Genomic DNA, 21,268 nt, shown 5'->3' on the forward strand with positions numbered 1-21,268 from the left:
CAAGAGTTTTGATAGGAACTGTACCTTATGTTTATCTAGGAGTAGCCAAGATAAAGAAGTTCACAGCAATAAGCAAAGACAAACAAGGAGGAAGTGTGGCTTTTCTAGTGATTTTTTTTTTTTTAGTACTGTGTACTATATATTTTTAGTACTGTGGTTGCTACTAATTTGCCAATTGAGCATATCAGCTACAGGGAATGGGAAAGTAATTCCCTTTGTAATATTGTCAGAAAATATATCACAGATTAAAATCTGTGAGGTATGCTAAAAATACTTTTTATATTGGGAGCAAATACAGTGATCAGGACCCATTTCACTGGAATAGCATTATATATTTTTAGATGAAAAGTTGTATAAATGGTGAATGTATTGTATTGAATTTGACATAATGTGTAATCACATAGCTAGAGATTTTGTTATTTATGTGGGAAATCACTTGATTTTATTCATGCAGCCTTTATATTGCTTCCTGACATTAAAATGAGTATTATTTTAAGGAAGGGCATTCTTATCACACTTGGTTCTTAGCAAATTGTAATTAAATGTATGGCTTTACACACAGGAGCTGAGCAGGTGTATCCTTTACAGCATTGCAAGAATAGGTTGTGTATAATTTCCCTTTTTATAACAATGATATGTGCTCAGGTTTAAGAATCTTTTTGAAAGCCTTGCCCTTTCAGGGGTATTCAAGCAGGTTTTTCCCTGAGCTTAGCAGCAGGATCTGAACCTATAAAACAACTCTATATTTTTTTGGCATTCCTTAATTACCATAGGCCTGTGTGTCTGAAGAAGTTTGTGAGAGGTTCTCCCCCGTTCAGTTCCTCTTGCTTCACTTTGCTTCTGTCTCCCATATTTGGTTATTTCTGTTGGTTTTGATCACAGGGGGAGGTTTAATGTGGCTTGTGGTGCTCTGTGAGTGTGCCAGTCAGTGCTGCAATCCCATCAGAGCCAGTCACTGATGGGATCCTGCTCAGAGCTGCTGGAAGAGGCCCATGCTGGAGCTGCTTTTTCTGTGATATGCTGTGGTTTTGCCTTAGGCAGTTCTTCATGCCTCCAGCCCTAGCAATCAAACTGCCTTGTTGCAGAGTAAGACACATGAGTATTTGGCTTTTCTGTTGGGTACAACTCAGTAGTTGTATCTTTGCTAATATTCCCTGAACTGTTTAAACCAGTCTATACCTGCTCTGCCAGCTGATGACATACATTTAATCTGTGGCAGCTCTGCAGTCATTCCATGATTTCTATCCACTCTTAATGGTTCAGCCTTTTTTTTTTTTAAATTTCATGAGCTCTCTGCCAAGCACAGCACAGTGAACACAGATAGCTGCTAGCTCCTTCTGATCCCAGATGCTCTAATGGAGACATCAAATGATTTCAGGCAGCATGTAGTTGTAAAGAGTAAAAAATCTGGCTAACAAAGTAAATTTAACATTGCCTTATTTAGTTAAGAATATTTTAAAGTTATTTCTACTTGTTTTTGCTTTTATAAAGTTGTTTTTGAAAAAGAAAACCTTTATTTTATTTACAATTTATTTTTTTGTCTTTTTAGTGAGTACAGCTCCACAACAAAAGCCTGTAAGTATTGTTACATAATACAATTTAACTGCCTTATTTTCTGTGTTTCTCTGGCTATTAATATGTATTAGACTGTTAGTAGCCTCAACCCTTTTTTAAGAGCTTCCTTTGAATAAAGCTTTTATCTTTCAAAGAACATTTTTCTTTTCATGTCTGTGGCCTTACCAGTTTTAAGCACAGTATTTCTGTGATGGAAATTCTCACAGACATACAGTTCTATAGCTATGTCAAACTAAGTTAAGCATTGCTGTTTTCTTCTCTTGAGGAGTAACCCATTTGTCCAAATCCTGACAAAAATGGGAGAATGCACTGAATATTGTGCATTTCAGATATCTTAAGGGCATAAAGGCCTTAATCATCAAGGCCTGAAAGTTGAGGCAATTTTCTGAGGTTTGAAAGATCTCTTTGCCATATGCATGTAGGAAATCACCAATGGTAATACAGCTGTTCAGAAATATCTGTGGTCAAAGCTGCTTTCTTTGTGTACAGAACATGCATAATTTCAGTGAGTATACAACAGGGATGAAATTTATTAGGGTTGTGAAATTTAATGTCTTGTTTAGATGATCGCATGGCTTTTTATGAAAATAACAGGATTAACAGATAAGCCTTTGAGGAAATGTTTTTCTCTTTTCCTTGTATTTTATTTTTTGATTATATGAGGATTTCTTACTGTGATATTTAAACAATGAATGAAAAATGGAAAGATTTCATTTATCAGTAGAAATAGAAGCCACAATTCTGTTAAAATGCACTCATTTTTAATTTCCTTGTTGTTGTACCTGAGTTTTTCAATCCTTATGTTATATAAAATGAGAAACTTCATAATGGCCATCTGCTGTTTGTAATTCATATGTTTTGGGCCAGAAGGGAGTAATAAAAATGCTTTCCTTTCACAAGAAAATAGCTGAAAAAACCCCAGGTTTTATTTAGAATTCACTGTTTTCAGTCTCTTTAGTTTTCTTGTGTCTTTTTGCTCAGAATACTTTTGCTGGTTATTAACTTCATTATACAGAGAGAGAAATAAGGTATTGAATTTATATGTAAACAGCTAATATGATACCTGATTATTTTCCACATACAGTATCATCTGTTAATCTGGATTGAAGTTTAAGATTATTGTGTTTATCAAGGTTATGGGATCATAAGAATTTTATTATGACATCTTAGATGTATAAATGTATTTTGCTCTTGTATCTAATAATGACCATGTGAAAACATGATTAACTGTGTAAAGTTTTGGTGGATTTTTGCCTCATACAATCCTGTATCATTCTTGATTTGAAGTAAACTGTAAAAAGTAATATAATTACTAAATTAGTTGCCATCTAGTATTTTCAAAAAAATGGTAATGAAACTGTAAATTAGTTTGATGTGAGATGCCTTGGAAATGCAAAATTACTTTTTCTTTCTTTGGTATTAATATTTCAGGTTGGAAAAATATCCAAAAACAAAAAGAAAAAACTGAAGAAAAAGCAGAAGAGGCAAGCTGAGCTGCTAGAAAAACGCTTGCAGGAAATAGAAGAACTAGAGCGGGAAGCTGAAAGGAAAAAAATAGAAGAAAATGTAACCTCAGCTGTACCATCAAATGAACAAGAGGATGAGTACCACCCAGAGGTGAAACTAAAAACAGCTGATATAGAAGAGGTAGTAGATGAAGAACCTGGAAATGATGATGGTTAGTATCACTTGTTTTTATTGTCCCTGACTTTACTGTTTCAGAGCAGAAAGTGTAACTGTGCAGTGTTGTATCTGGTGCAGTGAAAAAAATCTCCAATCATTAAGTTCATTTTCTCCTGTAGGTAAAATTGTTACTACAGAACCTAAAAAGGTAAAGAAAAATCAAACTTGCTGCAGAAGTGAAGAAAGACCTCAATATCAGTGTGTAGCCATAAACAATTCAAAAAAGCACCTAGAAAATTCAACAGAACTGTCACTATGCCACATTGAGTGGAATAACTGAGTATCCTGGTGAAGTAGAAGAATAAGATGCATTTTTCTATATTATTATTGTTGTAGTTGGAGTCATCATTGCTTTACCTTTTTCTTCTTACAGTGTTTGTTGTAATGATCTATCAGGTAACAAAGATTGCAACTTCTTCACTAAAATTTTTTATATGTCTTGTTAAAATAATCGTTATGGTCCAGCTCCATTCTGGTTTCCCTGATTTTCTTGTCAGCTCTTCAGTCCTGATAAAGATGTAACTACTGAGACTATAGTTCAGTTTGGTTTGTTGTAGTTCTGCTCTTACAGAGAGTTTTCTTTCTTCTGTGATGACTCCATTGACATAGGTTGAATTCTAGATTTTTAAAAGTTTGCTTTCAAGGCCAGATTCATCTTCCCTTCATAACATTATTCTCTTCTGGATTGTTTTCCTCCTGAGCCACTTCCCATTTTTTATTTTTCCAACAGTCTTACTAGTCCATCCTTCTACCTTTAATTTAGATTTGAAGCTTTGCATATTTCAGTGATAGTCAGTGTTTCCTTGTGTGATATGTCAGAAGTCAGGTAGTTACTGAAGAGTTAAAAATGATGAATGCCTAATTTTAGTCCAATTTATTGATGTGTGATGTAATGTGTTGCTTACCAAAATTTTTCAGGTGAAGCAGAAGATCAGGATGAAAAAGAAGACACAGAGAAGGAAAACACTGAAAAAGATGATGATGTTGAGCAGGAACTTGTCAACACTGACTCTACAGACCCTAAGTGGATAGAATCCCCCAAAACAAACGGCCATATTGTGAACGGGCCATTCCTATTGGAACAACAGATTGAAGATGAGGAAGAAGAAGAGGAAGAATGTCCAAATCAAGAGGAGTATAGTCTTGATGATCCAAATGCAAAAAGTGATTACTCTTATAGCAGCTCCTACGAACAGTTTAATGGTGAATTGCCAAATGGACGTCATAAAATTCCAGAGTCCCAATTCTCGGAATTTTCAGCGTCGGTGTTCTCTGGGGCTCTGGAGTCTGTAGCCTGTGGTTCTGCTGTGTCTGAAGGATCAACTGTAACTGAAAGGGAGGAGAGCAGCCCATCTCATGACAGGAGCAGAACGGTTTCAGCTTCCAGCACTGGGGATTTGCCAAAAAGTAAGTGTTCCTCTTAATGGCTTTTGTCTAGTAGCATGGGTGTATATTGTATTAAATAAAAGAGACAGGTACATGGAATACAAAGGCAGTTGTTAGGTTAAGAAAAATTTTTTTAAGTAAATTGGATGGTTTTTCTTGCAGAACTATGATTTATGGGTTATTTTCCACTCTAGAACTTGCTTTTAAGGCTCATTAGATAAATGAGTTATTGTAGAATAAACAGTTGCATTGACAAGTCAGTCTACATGTGAAAGAGAAAAGGAAATCTATAGTTGCAAACAAACATCATTCCTGTAGTTTAAAGGTAGAAGATGAGCATGAGATCATGTAACCTGATGTCCTTTGATAACAAGTCACTAATACACCATCTTTTAAACCCAGTAACCTTTATTGTTGGCTTAAAATGTATTTTTCAAAAAGAAAAATACCTTTTCTATGAAAATTATGAATGAAATTATAATCTAGTGTGATTGAAGCGTGTTCCACTGCTTGGTACTCTGAATTGTTTTAGAGGAATTGTAGCAAGTTTGAGCTTGTCTGGCTGCAGCTTCTGTTACTTCTTGTCACATCTTTTCTCAGTCATATTGAAAAATTCTGTATTATCCTGTGTTTTCATTCATTAATTGTTCTTTCTGTGTCAAACAGTTCCTGTTTTAACCTTTTATTAATACTCAGCAGGGCATGTTGCCAACCCTCAACTCATTATGGTGTTTCTATATTCAGCATGGGTTTGGACATTTAAATTCTGGCCATCAGTCCAGAACTTTTGCCTGTAAATCCATTTGAAGACATGGAAGGTGAAATCTTGGTGTCATTGCAAAGAGCTGGATTTTTTGCCATTGAATTAAATAGCTTCAGGATATTACACATGGATCTTATTTATAGTGCCAGTGGTTAAATTATAAATATATGGGTTTCAGCTTTAATAAAGAAAATACTGAGAGTCTAAATCTGTGAGCAGATAGAAGAAAATGGGAGCTTAGGGAGAAGATCACCAAGCCTGCTGTCAGCATTGTCACAGATGAATTGGAGCTGCATTGAAAAATGCAGTCAGGTGTATTTCTTGGTTTAAGACTTTAGAAGAGCAATTCACACAGGTTATTACAGGGTCTGACAGGTAAGGCAAGAAATATGAAATAAAATACAGCTCAGTAGAGCTGCATTTCTGGAAGATCCAGGCAAATAAGACTTTAGTCCATCTCCTTACACTCTTAAGTCCCTGAAACAATACAGAGGAGGTTCCTAGATGTCTGGTAGTTTCTTTTGTTCTGCCTGCTGTATATAGGCAGAAAGACTCCACTGCTGTTTTCTTGGGGTGGTAAGATCCTCATGTCACCAGAGATTAAAGCTGCCTCTGTCCTCTTGGAAACAGCTTACCTCCATAGCTGGAGAAAATACCTACTGTGTTCCTCCTCCATGTTATCCCATCAGTTCTCACACCTTTCCTGCAAAGGAAGAAGACAGACAGTAAATTCAGTGATAGTTGACTTTTTTGAAGAAAGGGGAAAAGCTGAATGTTAGAGATATTAATGGCATCAATAATAACATTGAGTATAACAGTAATAAAATGGATGAAGGTGTTTAGAAAGATGCATACAGGAGTTAGAGGCTATTTAATATTTTTAAATGGTGCTACATAATTTTTCATCATATCTTTATTCTCCTTTTATTGTACTGAAGTAGACTTTTATTTGTTCTCTTTCTCTAGGCATTGCTATGCATTGTTAAGTGGCATGGTCTCATTTTTTTGGGGTTCTTGCTTTATTTGGTGCACAAACCAATTTGTGTTTAGTGGATGAGCAGATTTTTATTTTCTCAAGTTTTCACTTCATGACCAAATGCCCTGAAGATAGATTTGTAATTTCCTCACGACTCTCCTCCTCCTCTTTCCAGTGTTTGAATATTTGCTAAGTACATTGTCATGCTGAGATTGTGAGAATTAAGGTGATATTTCTTAGTTTTTATGGAACTAGGACACAGAAGTGTTCACTAATTTTGTGCAAAGGTTAAACTTATTTGGATGCTTTTTTGTGAGTACTTTCTGGAAAATACACTTACTCTGACTTCACTTTTCAGTTGTAAATGATCTGTGTTTGTCAAATACAGAATCCAAGAAGAGACAGGATTTAAGCATCACAAGTTTTTGGAAAAACACAAAAGTGTAGGCACTTCCCTATTGCCTGCTCAGGTCTTTCTCTTAGGAAAAGGTTGAAGAAAGCTGTTGCATAATGCCATATTCAGATGTCTTAGTCATGGGGCTTTTTTCCCCTCTTCATTTAACTTTATTTACTGCAGTCCTTCAACAACACGTGTGGGAAGGATTTATCCAGGATTATCTTTCTTTTCTTTTCTTTTCTTTTCTTTTCTTTTCTTTTCTTTTCTTTTCTTTTCTTTTCTTTTCTTTTCTTTTCTTTTCTTTTCTTTTCTTTTCTTTTCTTTTCTTTTCTTTTCCTTTCCTTTCCTTTCCTTTCCTTTCCTTTCCTTTCCTTTCCTTTCCTTTCCTTTCCTTTCCTTTCCTTTCCTTTCCTTTCCTTTCCTTTCCTTTCCTTTCCTTTCCTTTCCTTTCCTTTCCTTTCCTTTCTTTTCCTTTCCTTTCCTTTCTTTTCCTTTCTTTTCTTTTCCTTTCTTTTCCTTTCTTTTCCTTTCTTTTCTTTTCTAAGACTACTGAACTGAGGAAGGTCCTGTTTTTTCTTCAGTAATGCATATGATTGTGTTAAAAAAATTGCACTATACTATGCAGCATGTTTTTAAGGGGAGACTTTAGTATTAAGCTTACTAGTCTTAGTAGTTCCTATCTTTTAAGTGTTTTACTTCTCTCCTTCTGTTGATGCTTTTTATAAACTTGAGTCTTGGACTCCATTCCAGCTTTTTTAGAGGGCTGTTTGTTGAGGTCACTGCCCCCTCTCCCTTCTGCTATTTACTCCTGTATTTTCATTCCCTCTCTCCTCTGGTGGACCCTGCCACTTTCTTTTCTGGTTGACTAAAATTCAGTGCTCTGATGACCCATTCAGGCTTCCTGTGCCAGCAGTTGAAGATCTCCATCTGATCTCAGTCACTCCTAATTCTCCATTAGACATCCAGTATTTCTGGTCCTTGTCCCATGTCTGGTGTGTTTTCCCCTTCCAAGGCTTTCTCAGTTTATCAGGTCACTGCAGCCACAAGTGCTGTTTGGATGTTTAGATCTAGTACCTCTTTCTAATCTTACCTTCAGTTTCCAATTTACACCTTGTAGCTTTGGGACAAGGAAATAGAAACCCAGTCCTGTGTTTCCCTGTGATTTGTGATACCTGCTTCTGTCTTCTGCCTTCAAGTCATCTGCTTTCTTCCCAGTTTAGGACCTAGCAGGTGGAATTTCAAAACAGAGAAAAGCAGCACCTCTGCTGGTGGTGTTAAGGTTTCAGTGTCCCAAGAGGCTCTAAAGATTGCAAGATTAATCAAAGTTCTGCCTTTTTAGTCTGGATCATAATTGATGCAAATAGGACCTTCAGAGGACTTTGAATGCTGAATTCTTAGTGAAAAGCATGACAGCCCCCTAGGCTCTCAAATTAGCCAGATTTTGGTGAGTCTTTTACCCCTTGGGATAGGTTTACCAAAAAAAAGGGAAGAATTCAGCCAGATTTTATTTATTGTAGCCAGGCATGGAACTGCAGGATTTATTTTCTCAACCAAACTGTTCCAAGAACATATCTTTCATGTGTGTAGTGGGTGAGTTCTTGGAGTCTGAGTTTTCACATTTTCTGTCTGAATCTGTTCCTGGAAACATACACTGGTTTTTCTTAGAAGTTCCTCTGGTTATTGTAGTAATAGTCATTTGGCAGCTAAAAAATGCAGAAAATTTGCACTTGAAATGTATAAGGATATTTAGAAATCAAGGGAAGAAATCCTATTTATGTTGCTTTAATTTCTTGTTACATTCAGCAAATTATTTTCATGTATTCAGTGTATGACAACACTGAACAAAGTGTCAAGGCAAAAGTGCTTAGAGATAATGAATAGTGGGCTTAACATTCTAACTATTCTGCATTTTGCTTGTGTTAGCAAAAACTCGTGCTGCTGACTTACTGGTGAATCCACTGGACCCAAGAAATGCAGATAAAATTAGAGTTAAAATTGCTGACCTGGGGAATGCCTGCTGGGTGGTAAGTGTAACTACATCATTTTAGCTGTTCTATTTAGAACAGGTCTTTTTATAGTCCTTTTTTCCCATTAATGTGGTTCTTTCTATTTTAGCACAAACACTTCACAGAAGACATCCAGACAAGACAGTACAGATCCATAGAGGTTTTAATAGGAGCAGGTTACAGTACACCTGCTGATATCTGGAGTACAGCATGTATGGTAAGAACAATGCAATGTGTATTTTACAAGAGTAAAGCTCCTAAAACAATTGTTTATTTAGTGAGGAAACCTGATGGGGATGTTTTTGATGTTTTGACACAAATACATTATCATAAATGATGCTGTATCAGATAGCTGCTGATGATTTCTTCCCTTTCTTTCAATTTTTCAAGCCTCCTTAATCAAAAGGAAATATTTTGGAGAACACATCTGATTTTCATGTGATGCATTTTAAACTTGTAGCCGTAAACATGCAAGTTTAGAGAAAAAATATATGTCTATTCTGAGTGACAAAATGGAACTGCCAAAGTGCAACTGTTTGTTTCATTCCAATCTTAGAACCTGGGCTACTGCTAGCTGTGATTGCATTCCCTTTTCTTGTGTGAAGTAGTAAAATAGGGAAATACTTTAAATTGGTGCCAAATGCAGTGAAAACATGGGTTGGATTAGGCTTGGCTCTAAACTTTCAAGAGAAGGAATTCAGTTTATTGGCGTAAAATATGTGGTAACATTCTGTGGAATTAGTTTTAACACAACTGGAATTACAGCTTTTTAAGAGTCTTTATAGAACAGAAAAAGTGAAAACTCATGCAGCTTTCTGAAACACCCTAATAACTCTTTGAGGATGAACAAGCTGCATGCATCTCCTCATTTAAGATAGTATGTACATCCAAAAAAAAGTAGATATACCTTTGCCTATTTTAAAAGTGAAAACTTAATAAAATCTTTATATTTTACAAATACATGTCTGATAAGAGTAAGTGTGTGAGGAGGAGGAGGAGGAGAAGACTCAAATACTAGACACAGTTTGCATGTGTGGGTGATGAGAAGAATGGCACAGCTCGGAGGGAGAGGAGGAGGAGGATTGAAAGGAACATAGAATCCTACAGATATTATAAGTTCAGCAAGCCATGTGTTGGAAGTAGCTAACCCATAAGTGAAATTAAAGGATGTCTGCTCTGGAGTTTAATACTAGCTTTTTCTTTAGTACACAGCAAACCCATCCATTTCCAAAATTATTCTTCTATTTGGGGACAAAATGGAGTTTTTCTATTACATTGAAAACAAAGCTTATAAAATATTCCACAATTTGTTCTTTAATTCCTTAAGTTATTCTTCTCTTAACTAACTACAAAATCATTATAGAGACTTTTTTCTTTTATCTAGTATTTTGTGAAGCTCAGTTGAACTTGATAACCTTTTATTGTATTGGATGCCCTGTATTCATCTTTATGTTGTACCTATCACTGCTAATTTTATAGTCTTACATAGTCTTTTAGTCTTGTAGCTAAAGACATAAAGGAGTCTGAGGTCTACCTAGAACTGTATTTAAAGATAGTTGGGTACTAAATAGCAATATCACATCTAAGCAATGTAATATTTTTGCAATACTTGGGGTTGCCCAGCCTATTACAGCGTCTCCTCCATGTTATATAAGTATTCCTGCTTTCTTCAAACTCAGGGAAAGAAAAAGGCCTAAAGCATCACTGCCACTGGAGGTACCTTAGCTCAGATTCACAATTATGTATGAAATCTCATTATTTTAAAGAGAAAAATGTACTTCTGCTTTTTTGTTATGTAAGCCTTGCATATAGTAAAGCATTTGAGGCAGAAGTGCTGTAATTCTGTCTTCTGTCACAGTCTTTAGGTTTTTGCCCTTAAGAAATGCCCTAGACATTTTAGAACATTACAGCACTTACATACAATTGTTGAATACAATTGTCATCATGGTATAGTTGTGTAAAAAACAGAGAGCAGCCTCTCAAGCTTGTAGAAAAATTCATCATTTAAAAAAACCTAGAATCTGTTTGCATTGCTGTGTGGCTGAGAAAATGGGTCAGAGCATTGGGGATGCTGATCCTCTATCAGATGGAAAACAGCTCTGAGGTAGGGATTGCCTTGGAGGCCTTAATACCTCTTTCTGCAGAGGACTTGTAATAGAGATTAACAGCCAGGAAAGCATTCCTGATGTGGAACTGCAAACTCCCAAATTTATTTAGGCTGTCTTTGGAAATTATGATGTGAACCTCTCCAGTCCCTAAGGCAGTCAAGGACTGTGAAGTGCCAAAGTGTTTTAATGCCTCTACTTGCTTTCTCAAGTTTGGTTTCCTTGTTGTACCTGGATTTGATTCAGAAAATGCCCTTCTAGATTATCTTGCTCTTGTTTCATATTTAATTCCCTCTGTTCCATGTTTACTGTGTTTGCAAAGGGATTGTCTGCTGGAGCAGGTGGTGTTTATTTTCAGCCAAAATACAGCTTAGATACCCTGTTAGCCTTGATGTCCAGGACTCCCAAAGGAGAGCAGAGGCAACTTTGCTTGTACAAGTCCTGAGTCATTAGGGACATTTTGGAAGCACTGCTGTGCAAAATGACTGGTCCAGCAGTATTTCCATTACTTTTCCATCCATCCATACTTTACCTAATGTGACAGCACCAAGCACACATGAACACTGCTTAGCTGGCAAAGTAGAGGATTTTCTCCATGTATTTTGTCTCCACTACTGTGTCAGATATTCTAGCTCACATCTCCATTTAAAAAATGGCAAAAAAGGCCTTTCTTGGAACTTAGTATTTGTAGGGTTTCTGTGTCACAGATTTGTGTGCATATAAAACTCACAAATCTTTGTGTCCTGGATTATATGAAGGATGACTTGTAATGCTTGGTTCCAGGATTCACCTGGGGTCTTAACTTGGTCTTGTGCTTTATAGATCTCCATTTGAGCCTAAAGTTTTCACTGCATTTTGCTTGCTAATGAAATAATCTTGCTCACTGAAGGTAGCACTGACCATGAGTAGCCCAGCTGCTGGTTCTTGTATGGGCTTGTATTTATGGCATGAAGTGTGTTAAGCACAGAAGATTGTTTTTTATCTCAGCAGCCGTAGAATGTCTTTTTCCATCATACTTTTTGCCAGTGCATTTTACACAGTCTTTAATAATAAGGATGAAGATGAGGTGTTTAAACAAGGCCTCTGATAAGCAGGCCCTGAGCATGCAAAGCATGTGTGTTCCTGTGTGCACAGCAACCTCCAGAACATCCCCTTATGAATCTCTGGAGCATGGTACATTGTGTCTGAATGGAGAGCATTCCTTACCTGGCCTCACTTAGTTTGGGATGGCTTTGTCTAGCCAGGAGTGTGATGGTTTTGATGCAGCTTCCAGGAAGGAAAAGTCCTGATTTATTTGTATTGACTTTAGTATGGGACTAGCCAGTTTCTAATCAGGATTGTGATTGTGCTGGGAGTGTTTGTAATCAGAGCCATGTAAGGGCTCTACCCTAACAGCAAAAGAGGGCAAAATAACTCAGTGCTAATAGTCTTGCAGTGTTGTTTCTTGGTGTTATGTCAGTGAATAAGTAGCATTGTAAGCCAGCAACCTGTGAGCTGAATCTTCTAATTTTAGATAGTTTGGCATGGCCCAGTTTTTGTGCCCCAAACTTCTTTTAATCATCCTTTCAGGTTTAAAGGATGAGTGTGAATATCCTCAGACCAGTACCAATTCTCTGCTCAGGTGATCTGAGTTGCAGAGTTGCTCAGAAAAAAACAAAGGAAGGAAGGAAGGGAAGAAGGAGGATGATGCATATCTTTGGAGGCTTATATCAGTGCAGTGCATGCATGAAGTGCTGTGGAAGAGGTTGGATGTCAGTGGGCTTTTCCAGACCTCAGTGGAGTTGTTTGCTTGCTCAGTGCTTGGCAAAGAATTCTACAAAGTGTAACTTAACATTTTTTTCTCTAGACTTTGGTGATCTTGGTTAGAATGATTGTTGCTGTCATTTGCTGGACCCACATAAGTTTGGTTAAGGAAATTGTACAGTGCCCTTTTATTTTTCTTTTAACATTGTGGCCTGTTTATGTGGAATACTCAGCTGCTCTCATGGAGAGCTACACACTGGGAATCTCTCCACATTTACTAAATTCTAGAAGATGTTCCCTCCTGTACTTAAGCCCTAATTAAATTCTGCCAGCAGGGACATGCATCTCTCATTTTCACCCAAAAAAGGGAATAGATTTGGAGGCAGCAATACCTTTGACAGGATTGAAAACATTCTTGGTGATTTAGTTGTATTGGTTTGAATTTCCACATTACCAGTATTGAGCAGGTTGCTTTCTTTAGAGCAGCAACTGAACAGGCTCTGAGTGATTTAGCATTTCCTAAATCCCAGAAAACACAGAACACAGGACTCCACTGCTGCTGCCAAGAAATCCTGGCAAGATAAGGGGGCTATACTGGCAGACAGCATCCTTTTGTATTGCTTCTGGAAATGACTGCAAGCACCATGATTCCACTGCTTTTCCTTGTTCCAGTCTCCTTGGACTGGGGACAGGAAAAGCACCTGAAGTGATGAATCTCATCATCTCACTTGTTCATTGCATTTGGTTTGAGCTGCTGGGAAGAGGTGACTGTGTCACAGGCTGGGACATGAACAAGGCTTTTTAAGTTTTTAACGCTTTTCTGAGGTGTCTTTTGTGGAGGGTTGTGATTCCTGCAATATCCTCTCTTTGTAATAAGACCTAGCAAACAGATGACAGCCAGAGATCAGCAGGAAGTCAGAGAAGGTGAAAATTGTACTTGGTATTTTATCTACCCAAAGAGAAGACAGATGATGAAAGAAAACACTGTGAGGTGTGATGGAAAGGGGACAGACAAAGAGCTTTCAAAACAAAGGACGTGCTACTACAAGGCAGGCAAGTTTACAGCACTGTGGGTTTATTTGTGGGCATTTCTGTTCATGTGAGAGAACTCAGAGGAACAGAATGGAGAATGAACAGGATATCCTGAGTTTTGTTAAAATTAAACCTACATGTTAGTGCTTGTGGGTGCCTTGCAGGCTTGTGCCCCCAGTTTATTTCTTTGTGTGCTGTTCTCCAATGTAGAGTGGAGAGGGAACTGTCCTTGACTACTCTTCACTGTTGTAAGCAGGGAAAAAATGATCATGTCTCCATGGGATCATGAGTATCATCATGTCAGTATGTGTGAGTGGCACATACCAAAGGTGTGATGACAAGCCTCAGTCTGCACAGAAGCAGTATTTTGAGGAAAAATTGAAAATCAGAGATGTGGTTTCGAGGGGAGCAAAAGCTGAAGTTGCTATGCACGTATTTTTCAGTAGGCAGATACAGTACAGAATGCTGTTATTACTCGCTGTACACCCTTTCTGAAGGTGGTGGGTGGACAACCTGAAACACTCAAAAGAAAATGATTTCCCAGAGGAGCTGACTTTCCAAAACAGCCACTCAATATGCATGATTCCAAGATCAGAGTACAGCAAATAAAGTGATCCTGTTTCCTTTGCAAGCATCCCATGCAAGTCTCTGGTTTGTATATTTGGCCTTTCTTACCAAGCACTAACAATGCAAAATGCCTTTCATACTCTTCCCCCTGCCTGGCTCTTCAGGGGGAGATGTCCATGGGAGGACAAGCTGTCAGCTGGTGTGTGTATCTCAGAAAACTTTCTGATCTTCTTTCCATGCTCCCACTGTGGAACAGTGTTCTTAAAACCAAGCCCGTTTCTAAAGCAGTTACAGTCTTCACATTCACATCTCTTCATTTCAGCTGGGTAGGAGAAGCTCTGGCCAAGAGCTGCATCTCATCTGTCAAAATAATAATTCTGGCCTATAGCTTGTTGTTCTTTTTCAGCTGGGGCTTCAATTCAGGCAGGCTGATGCAGTCCAAGTGAATTGTTCTTCCAGTCCTCTCCCAGAGAGCTTTCCCTAGGCATGCATCCATTTTTCAATCACCAGATTGAGTGCACAGCTGTCACACAGTGAAAATGTAGCTATTTCCAATTGTGTGTTTAGATATGGGTCCATTATGTGGTGATGCCACCAGTTCTGTGCTGTGCTAGGTTCACACACAGTCGTGTGGCAGGAAAGAAATAGAGCCTCTTCAGAGCCTATAAAACAGCAGTGTAACCATTTCTGTGAAAGGTTCACCATCTGCAGATGGAGAAAAGCAGTCTAGACTGGTTTTCTGTGAGAACCTTAGGAAAGTGGTAAGTAGAAATTGCCAGAACACTCAGTAAAGATGGATGGTTGCCTTGGGCTTCTGTGCCATATGTTGAGTGTGATGTATCTAATTTTTTATCTCCATATAATAAGTGAAATGCTGACTTATCTTGAGGTAAATGTCAACATTAAGTAAAAAAATCATGGTATTTTAATGTTGGAGTTTCTGTCAAGAAGCTTGTTTTTAGAAGTTATTACTTTCAAAGGGAAAGTAAGTAAATATAGTCTGTGTTTGTAGCATCATGGAAATTATAGACAAATTTAGGTTTAAAGTGATCCCTGGTATCTGCCTCCTTCTTGAAGAAGGATTGTTCTCAAAGGTAGATGAGGTCACTCAGAGCCATGTCCAGTTGAGGGGTACATATCCCAGGATGTACCTGTAACAATGGCATTTCCACAGCCTTTCTGAGCAGCTTGACAGCTCAGGCAGTCTCACCAAAGAATTTTTTTCCTCGTGTTTGATTGGAATTTCCCATCTTGCTGCCTGTGTTGTCCTTTCACTGGGGAGAGTTGAACTTTTTTCTTCTCCACTGTTGCCCTCAGGCAGTGGAGTGCAGCAATTAAATCCCTTCTCCCACCTGAGCAAAGCCAGCCCTGCCAGCCTCCCCTCCTGCCTCCTCTGCTCAGCCCCTGGAATGCCTCAGGTCCTCCCTGACCTTCCCACACTTGGACAGGGTCACTCTCACACTGGTGCCCCAGACTGGTCACAGCTGGGCAGAGCAGACCCGTGGTCACTGTGCTGCCCTCGGGGGCTCCTTGTGTCATCACAGAGTGTCAGTGACCTCCCTTGTGGGGTCTGGGGTTGTCTGTGCCTCCAGGTGGGTGTAAAGTGTGTGTAAGTGCTGAGGATGCCCAGGCAGCCCGGAGCAGCAGTGCTTGCACAGTGAGAGCTGTGGCTCTCAGTCTGCAGCAGCAGAGATCTGCTCTTGCATGGCTCCTACTCCATAACAGCCTGGCCTTTCCAGTGCACCACCCCTTTGGAGAGTGCTTTAAAGAGCAGAAAACTCTGATACAATCCAGACATGGGATTGTCTTTCTTAAAGCTCTTTATGTGTTTATTAATGTATCTTTAGCACTGATTCTTTTTGATAAAAACACTGGTCTGGGTTTTATTCTTTTTTATATGAGGACAAATTAATTTCATTTATCTTGCCCTGTGTAGCCAGTCTGTCCTGAAAGGAGCTGGGAGCATACTGCCAGGCTGCCACAGATGAACCTGTGAGACATTGTCTTCCATGGATGCTAAGAGCCATCAGTGCAAATACCACAGCACCTGCCTCTGGGCTGTCCTTGTGTGCATCTGAGTCAGAAGTGGTTTTGTTCTTAGAGTCCTTTAGGGAGAGTCAGAAAATGAAATGTGTGTAGTGCTGTGACCCCAGCCCATCCTGGGCATGCAGTCAGAACTATACAAAAAGGAAAAGAGAAGCATCATTGTCATTTTCAGAAGCTGTAGTTTTTGTTCAGTGAGAAGGTGGTATACAAAGAAAATATCCCAAATCTATGGGAATTTTCAGCTCTTGCAGTACACAAACTGATCTGAAATTCAGAATATCACAGCAGCATGCTTACCTCTTGTGCTTCTCTCTAAACAGTTTTCACAGTTTTTCAGTTTAATCTTTTTAGTCCCACACAGATGTATTGAGCTATTAATACTTCATTTTATGGACAGAAACTAAATTCTTGTGTAATCTACCCTTGTGGCTAAATTCAGCTACATTTCCATTCTTCTCCAGGGATCTGTCTGTAATAGCAGGGAGTTCCTCAATGTCCTTGGGAATCAGCCCCATTGGTGGGTGCTCTCCTGGGAAAGCTGGTCCAGCTCTCCCTGTGAATAAATACATTGCCATGAGATACAGAGAGGACACTTGGGTCTTCTCTGTCTCATCTCAGGAGAATAACAGTGTTCTCTGTGGTGTGTTCAGAGATCTATCCCAGTGATCACTTCTGGCTGCTCTTAACATTTATTTCAGTTTAGAAACCCGGTATTTTATGAAGTCATTCCAGTTTTTTTCAGCTGTAAAATGCAAACTGTCAATCCTGAGCTAATAAACGTAGTGAATGGCTGTTTATTAGTGGTAGTAACTTTAGAAGTTAAAGGCCTGTTCATAGGATCAGCAGAAATGTCAGCAAGGGGTGTTCTTGTTTTCTTGGCTGCTGTGTGTGATTGCAGTGAGTTATGTTGGCTGTAGCCCACTTGGATGACACTGCAGTTCACAGCTTGAAGAAGCCAAGTGCTCATAAATAGGCTAAATTTACAGGTGATTTAACAACTCCAGTTTGTGAATTGGAACAGAAAAGTGTCTATTTTCAGGAGACAAGTATTTTGTAGTAAATGTTCTAATGGAGTGGAATCCCATCCTAGCATTGTGCTAGGAAGCTCTGCCTCATTTTTGGAATACTTTTCTGGATCAGTTGTTTTCCCATGTCTTGGACATGGAAAATAGTTTGATGTGTAAACCACCTGGAAGGAATTAGATTCCTGTGGCTGCCTGGGCAATTGGTGAGCCAGAGCTGAAAGAGACTAGTTTAACAAATTAGCCCAGATGAATCCATGTCTGTGCACAAGTAGGGGCTCTCATAGGTGCTTCAGAGCTTTGCAGCTTTTCATATTCATTACACCCATACAGAGAAAATCAGTTTTGCCCTCACCTAACACAGGGCTAGCATCCCATGGAAGCACTGCCTGCCCTGAGGGGATCTGATGTCCTGGTGTCTGTTCTGGATTCCCCATCAGTATCTATCTTGCCATTTACTCCCACCATTGAAGTATTTCAAAAACCTCTTTCAGATTTAGAGTCATCCAAGAAGCTAATTCAAGTGATTAATTATAGCTATAAATAGATTTTTTTGTTGGCTAATTTCAAGTGATTAGTTATAGTCATAGATGGATTTTATTTGTGATTCAGACTTTCTTAGTTCAGCCTCCAACATGCAACCTGACAGGTAAATACCCATCAGATACATGTGTAGCTCTTATTGTATATATTATATTGTATTACCTATATATATTATTATTATATTTTGAAATACCTGATGTGTTCAGGTAGTTGACACAGCCTCCACACTGCACATGAGTGGGTGAGGCTGTGTTTAAGGCTGGCTCAGTGCAGCACTGTCAGACCCTCGGGAGCTGCTCTGAGCGTGGCAGCACTGCCAGGGCTCCCCAGGGGCTGCAGGGAGGGGCTGCACTCCAGCCCTGTGTGATTCCTTCCTTCATCCCACCTGCATGGGCTGCACTCCAGCCTGTGTGATTCCTTCCTTCATCCCACCTGCATGGGCTGCACTCCAGCCCTGTGTGATTCCTTCCTTCATCCCACCTGCATGGGCTGCACTCCAGCCCTGTGTGACTCCTTCCTTCATCCCACCTGCATGGGCAGCACTCCAGCCTGTGTGACTCCTTCCTTCATCCCACCTGCATGGGCAGCAGTGCCTGGGGGTGGGCACGCTCCAGCCCCAGGCTCTCATGGGGCTGGATGTGGGGCTGGACGTGGGGCTCTCAGCAGAGCCTGGGTTGCTGCTGCTGCTGCTGCTCTGCAGGAATGATGTCCCCAGGTAAGTGGCTGCTCCTCAGTCTCAGATCCAGTCATAGGCTGGAGCTTTGAGTGTGAACTCCCTGTGGTTTCTGAGATGGCTGTGATGTTGTGCTGACACCTCTCGATGGAAGGCGTTATTTCTGCAGCAGCCCTGACTGTGTCTGTTGCGTTGTAGGCGTTTGAGCTGGCGACTGGAGATTACTTGTTTGAGCCACACTCTGGTGAAGACTATTCCAGGGATGAAGGTATGACTCTTTTGAGGTATTGTAAGAGTTTCTTCGTATTTTCATACACCTTCTCTTAAATTTCCAGTGAGCTTACAATGGGGTTTAAGTTTTGTATTTGAGTAGAACTGTTCATACACATTGTTTTCAGAGTATAAATATGATTTTTTTTCTTTTTAGTTTTAAGTTCCACCACTAGCAGTGGGTGGGCAAAAACTGCCTTCTGCAGATATTCATCTACTTAACAACTGCCTGAAGGAATTAAACTACCCTTCTTGTAAGATTGCATATGTGTGGAAACCTGATTGAAAATAACAACATTTTAGTTTAGAAAAGAAACGACAAATTTGAACTTTATTCTATTATTCTCTTTACAAGAGTGACACTGGAATAATGTTTACATTGTGTATTTTTATTTGTATTAGGCAATTACTAATTATTTTTTTTTAAATCAGAGTTAACTCCTGCTTCCATCTGTATACCTGTCCATTTTCATGCTTGTTTGCTTGTAAATGCTCTTTGCAGTGGTAATGTGGGCATCATTCATTGTTCCTAAATGCTACTAATGATGCCAGAGCTCTGCTGATCCTGGAAACCTCTGCATGGATTTGCTGCAAACATTGTTGATTTGAAACTATTTCTGATTTTTTACTAATTCCAGTTTCTTTCCTCTTCTTTTTTATCCCATCCTTTCCCTGCCCCTTCCACTCCCGTATCCTTTTTTTCTCTCCCTCATAGACCACATAGCACACATCATAGAGCTGCTAGGCAATATCCCAAGGCACTTTGCTCTATCTGGAAAATATTCTCGGGAATTCTTCAATCGCAGAGGTAGTACCTCTTCTTTTTGAAAGGTGCCGTGATGCAGACAGAAGTGGAATTGCTGTTGCTGGTTCTGTCATGTCCCAGCAAGGAGCATTTCCTGAAATCACACAACAAAATTTTCCATTTGGAAAAGCAAAATTCCCACGAATGTCTGACAGTTTTTGTTTTTTACCCAAATGTTCTGAAAAATAACTATTGGTACGTTTTAAATTACATGGCAAAACTTGTTTGTGGCAGCTGCCACTCATTGTTTTGAGAAGGAAGTTTTGCTGAAAGCATCTTTCCAAAGTAGCCACTGAGTGAGCAGTGTGCACACGAGTGTTTTTTACCAGGATCAATCTATTTCTGTCTGTACCGGGCCAGTGTTAGTGTGTGCATGCAATGTACTGATTAAACTGTTGTATGTTTCTGTTTTGCTGGCAATGTTCTCCAATGCAGACCACATAGCATTGATCATTGAACTGCTGGGAAAAATCCCTCGAAAATACGCTATGTTGGGGAAATATTCCAAGGAGTTTTTCACCAAAAAAGGTAACGGTATTTATGCAACACTAATTTAAAGCATAATACTATCCAAAAGGAGAATATGTTCATTTACGGGTACTGAAGAAATAGATCCATTTAAATGGAGAGCACTTACTAAAGAAGATCTGTGATGTAAACTTGGCTTTCTGGGAAAAGCCCCAATTTGAGGTGTTCATTTCAGTATTTCATTTCAAATTCATTTGGGGATGTACTCAGCAGAGTGTGGATGTTAACAAGTGTCTGTGTGAATCTGTTGTCTAATGTTCCTGTAAGTGTGAGGACTCAAGTGATGCATGGCTTCTAGCGTGGTGAAAACTCATCTGCCAGCAGCTTTGGATCCAGCTAATGGTGTCCAGCAGGTGCTACTGGTGAGGAATGGCAGAGGCAGGGAGGGAGTACCTGGGCAGTGGGCACTGAGCTGAGTGTGGCTGCTGTCACACCCAGGGAGCAGGCAGAGCCAATGGAACTTGGCCCAGGCTGCTCTTTAAGGCAGGGTTTGACTCGTGGGGGATGTGGTGATGCCCCAGGTGTTCATCCCCTCGCTTATGAGACAGCCTGTGCTGTGTGCAGGGACAGGGTCTGTCAGGAGCATCCATGGCTCTCAGCACAGCTGGGGAGGGCACTTTGCTGCTGACAGAGCTGGGGATTGCCCTGCCCAGCAGCTGCAGTGAGGTGTTGGTGTCCGAGGGCTGAGCTGGCAGCTCTGGAGCTCGGGGTTGTGGGGCTGAACACAATCAGTGGTTCACCCTCCCGTGCCTTCCCAGCAGTGATTGACCCTCCCTCCTGCTCTGTGCTGGATATTCCTGATGCAGCAGGGGCTCCCTGTGCCTCCATGTCCTTAAGGAGGCTGCCAATGCCATTGCAGTGCAGAGAAGGGCAGCAGTGATGATCGAGGAGGGAGCAGCTGCCCTTTGGGGGAGGCTGATGCGGCTTCTGAGTGTGGAGTGAGGTTTACATAATCAGGAAGTCAGTGGATAAGCTGAAGGCAGACCTGCTGTCTGCCAGCACTCACCATGTAAGAGCTGGGGGAAAGGCAGTGAAATTTGCAGAGGATGGCTTTAAAAGAAGTGGCTCCCTGCACAGCAGGCAGTGATGAGCTTCAGGAGCTGGCTGCCCCTCTGGCAGAGAGAGGGGGCCTGTGTCAGTGGGCTTCA

At 39.9% G+C, this 21,268-nt stretch overlaps 1 protein-coding gene and 1 long non-coding RNA gene across 6 annotated transcripts in view; one reads left to right on the forward strand and one right to left on the reverse strand.

Annotated features, from left to right (window-relative positions):
* The window catches only part of SRPK2 (SRSF protein kinase 2), a 129,601-nt gene that overhangs the window by 101,553 nt on the left and 6,780 nt on the right, over positions 1-21,268 (forward strand). For 3 of the 5 annotated variants that reach the window (XM_071423948.1, XM_071423945.1, XM_071423949.1), the window contains 8 exons: positions 1,550-1,575; positions 3,007-3,253; positions 4,177-4,665; positions 8,704-8,804; positions 8,896-9,003; positions 18,716-18,785; positions 19,503-19,595; positions 20,028-20,120. In XM_071423948.1, the coding sequence (XP_071280049.1) occupies positions 1,550-1,575; positions 3,007-3,253; positions 4,177-4,665; positions 8,704-8,804; positions 8,896-9,003; positions 18,716-18,785; positions 19,503-19,595; positions 20,028-20,120 (1,227 nt within the window). The remainder of the gene's footprint in view (positions 1-1,549; positions 1,576-3,006; positions 3,254-4,176; positions 4,666-8,703; positions 8,805-8,895; positions 9,004-18,715; positions 18,786-19,502; positions 19,596-20,027; positions 20,121-21,268) is intronic. The other 2 variants (XM_071423946.1, XM_071423947.1) reach the window with 2 other exon arrangements.
* LOC139588498 (uncharacterized) lies at positions 18,100-18,530 on the reverse strand. The gene is made up of 3 exons (XR_011678697.1): positions 18,420-18,530; positions 18,277-18,372; positions 18,100-18,229 (listed from the first exon to the last, which is right to left on the reverse strand). It is a non-coding gene; the product is annotated as an uncharacterized lncRNA (long non-coding RNA).

The sequence above is a fragment of the Agelaius tricolor genome, unplaced genomic scaffold (assembly GCF_023055355.1).
Source record: "Agelaius tricolor isolate 1412-34295 unplaced genomic scaffold, bAgeTri1.0.p SCAF_3, whole genome shotgun sequence".
Lineage (NCBI taxonomy): Eukaryota > Metazoa > Chordata > Aves > Passeriformes > Icteridae > Agelaius > Agelaius tricolor.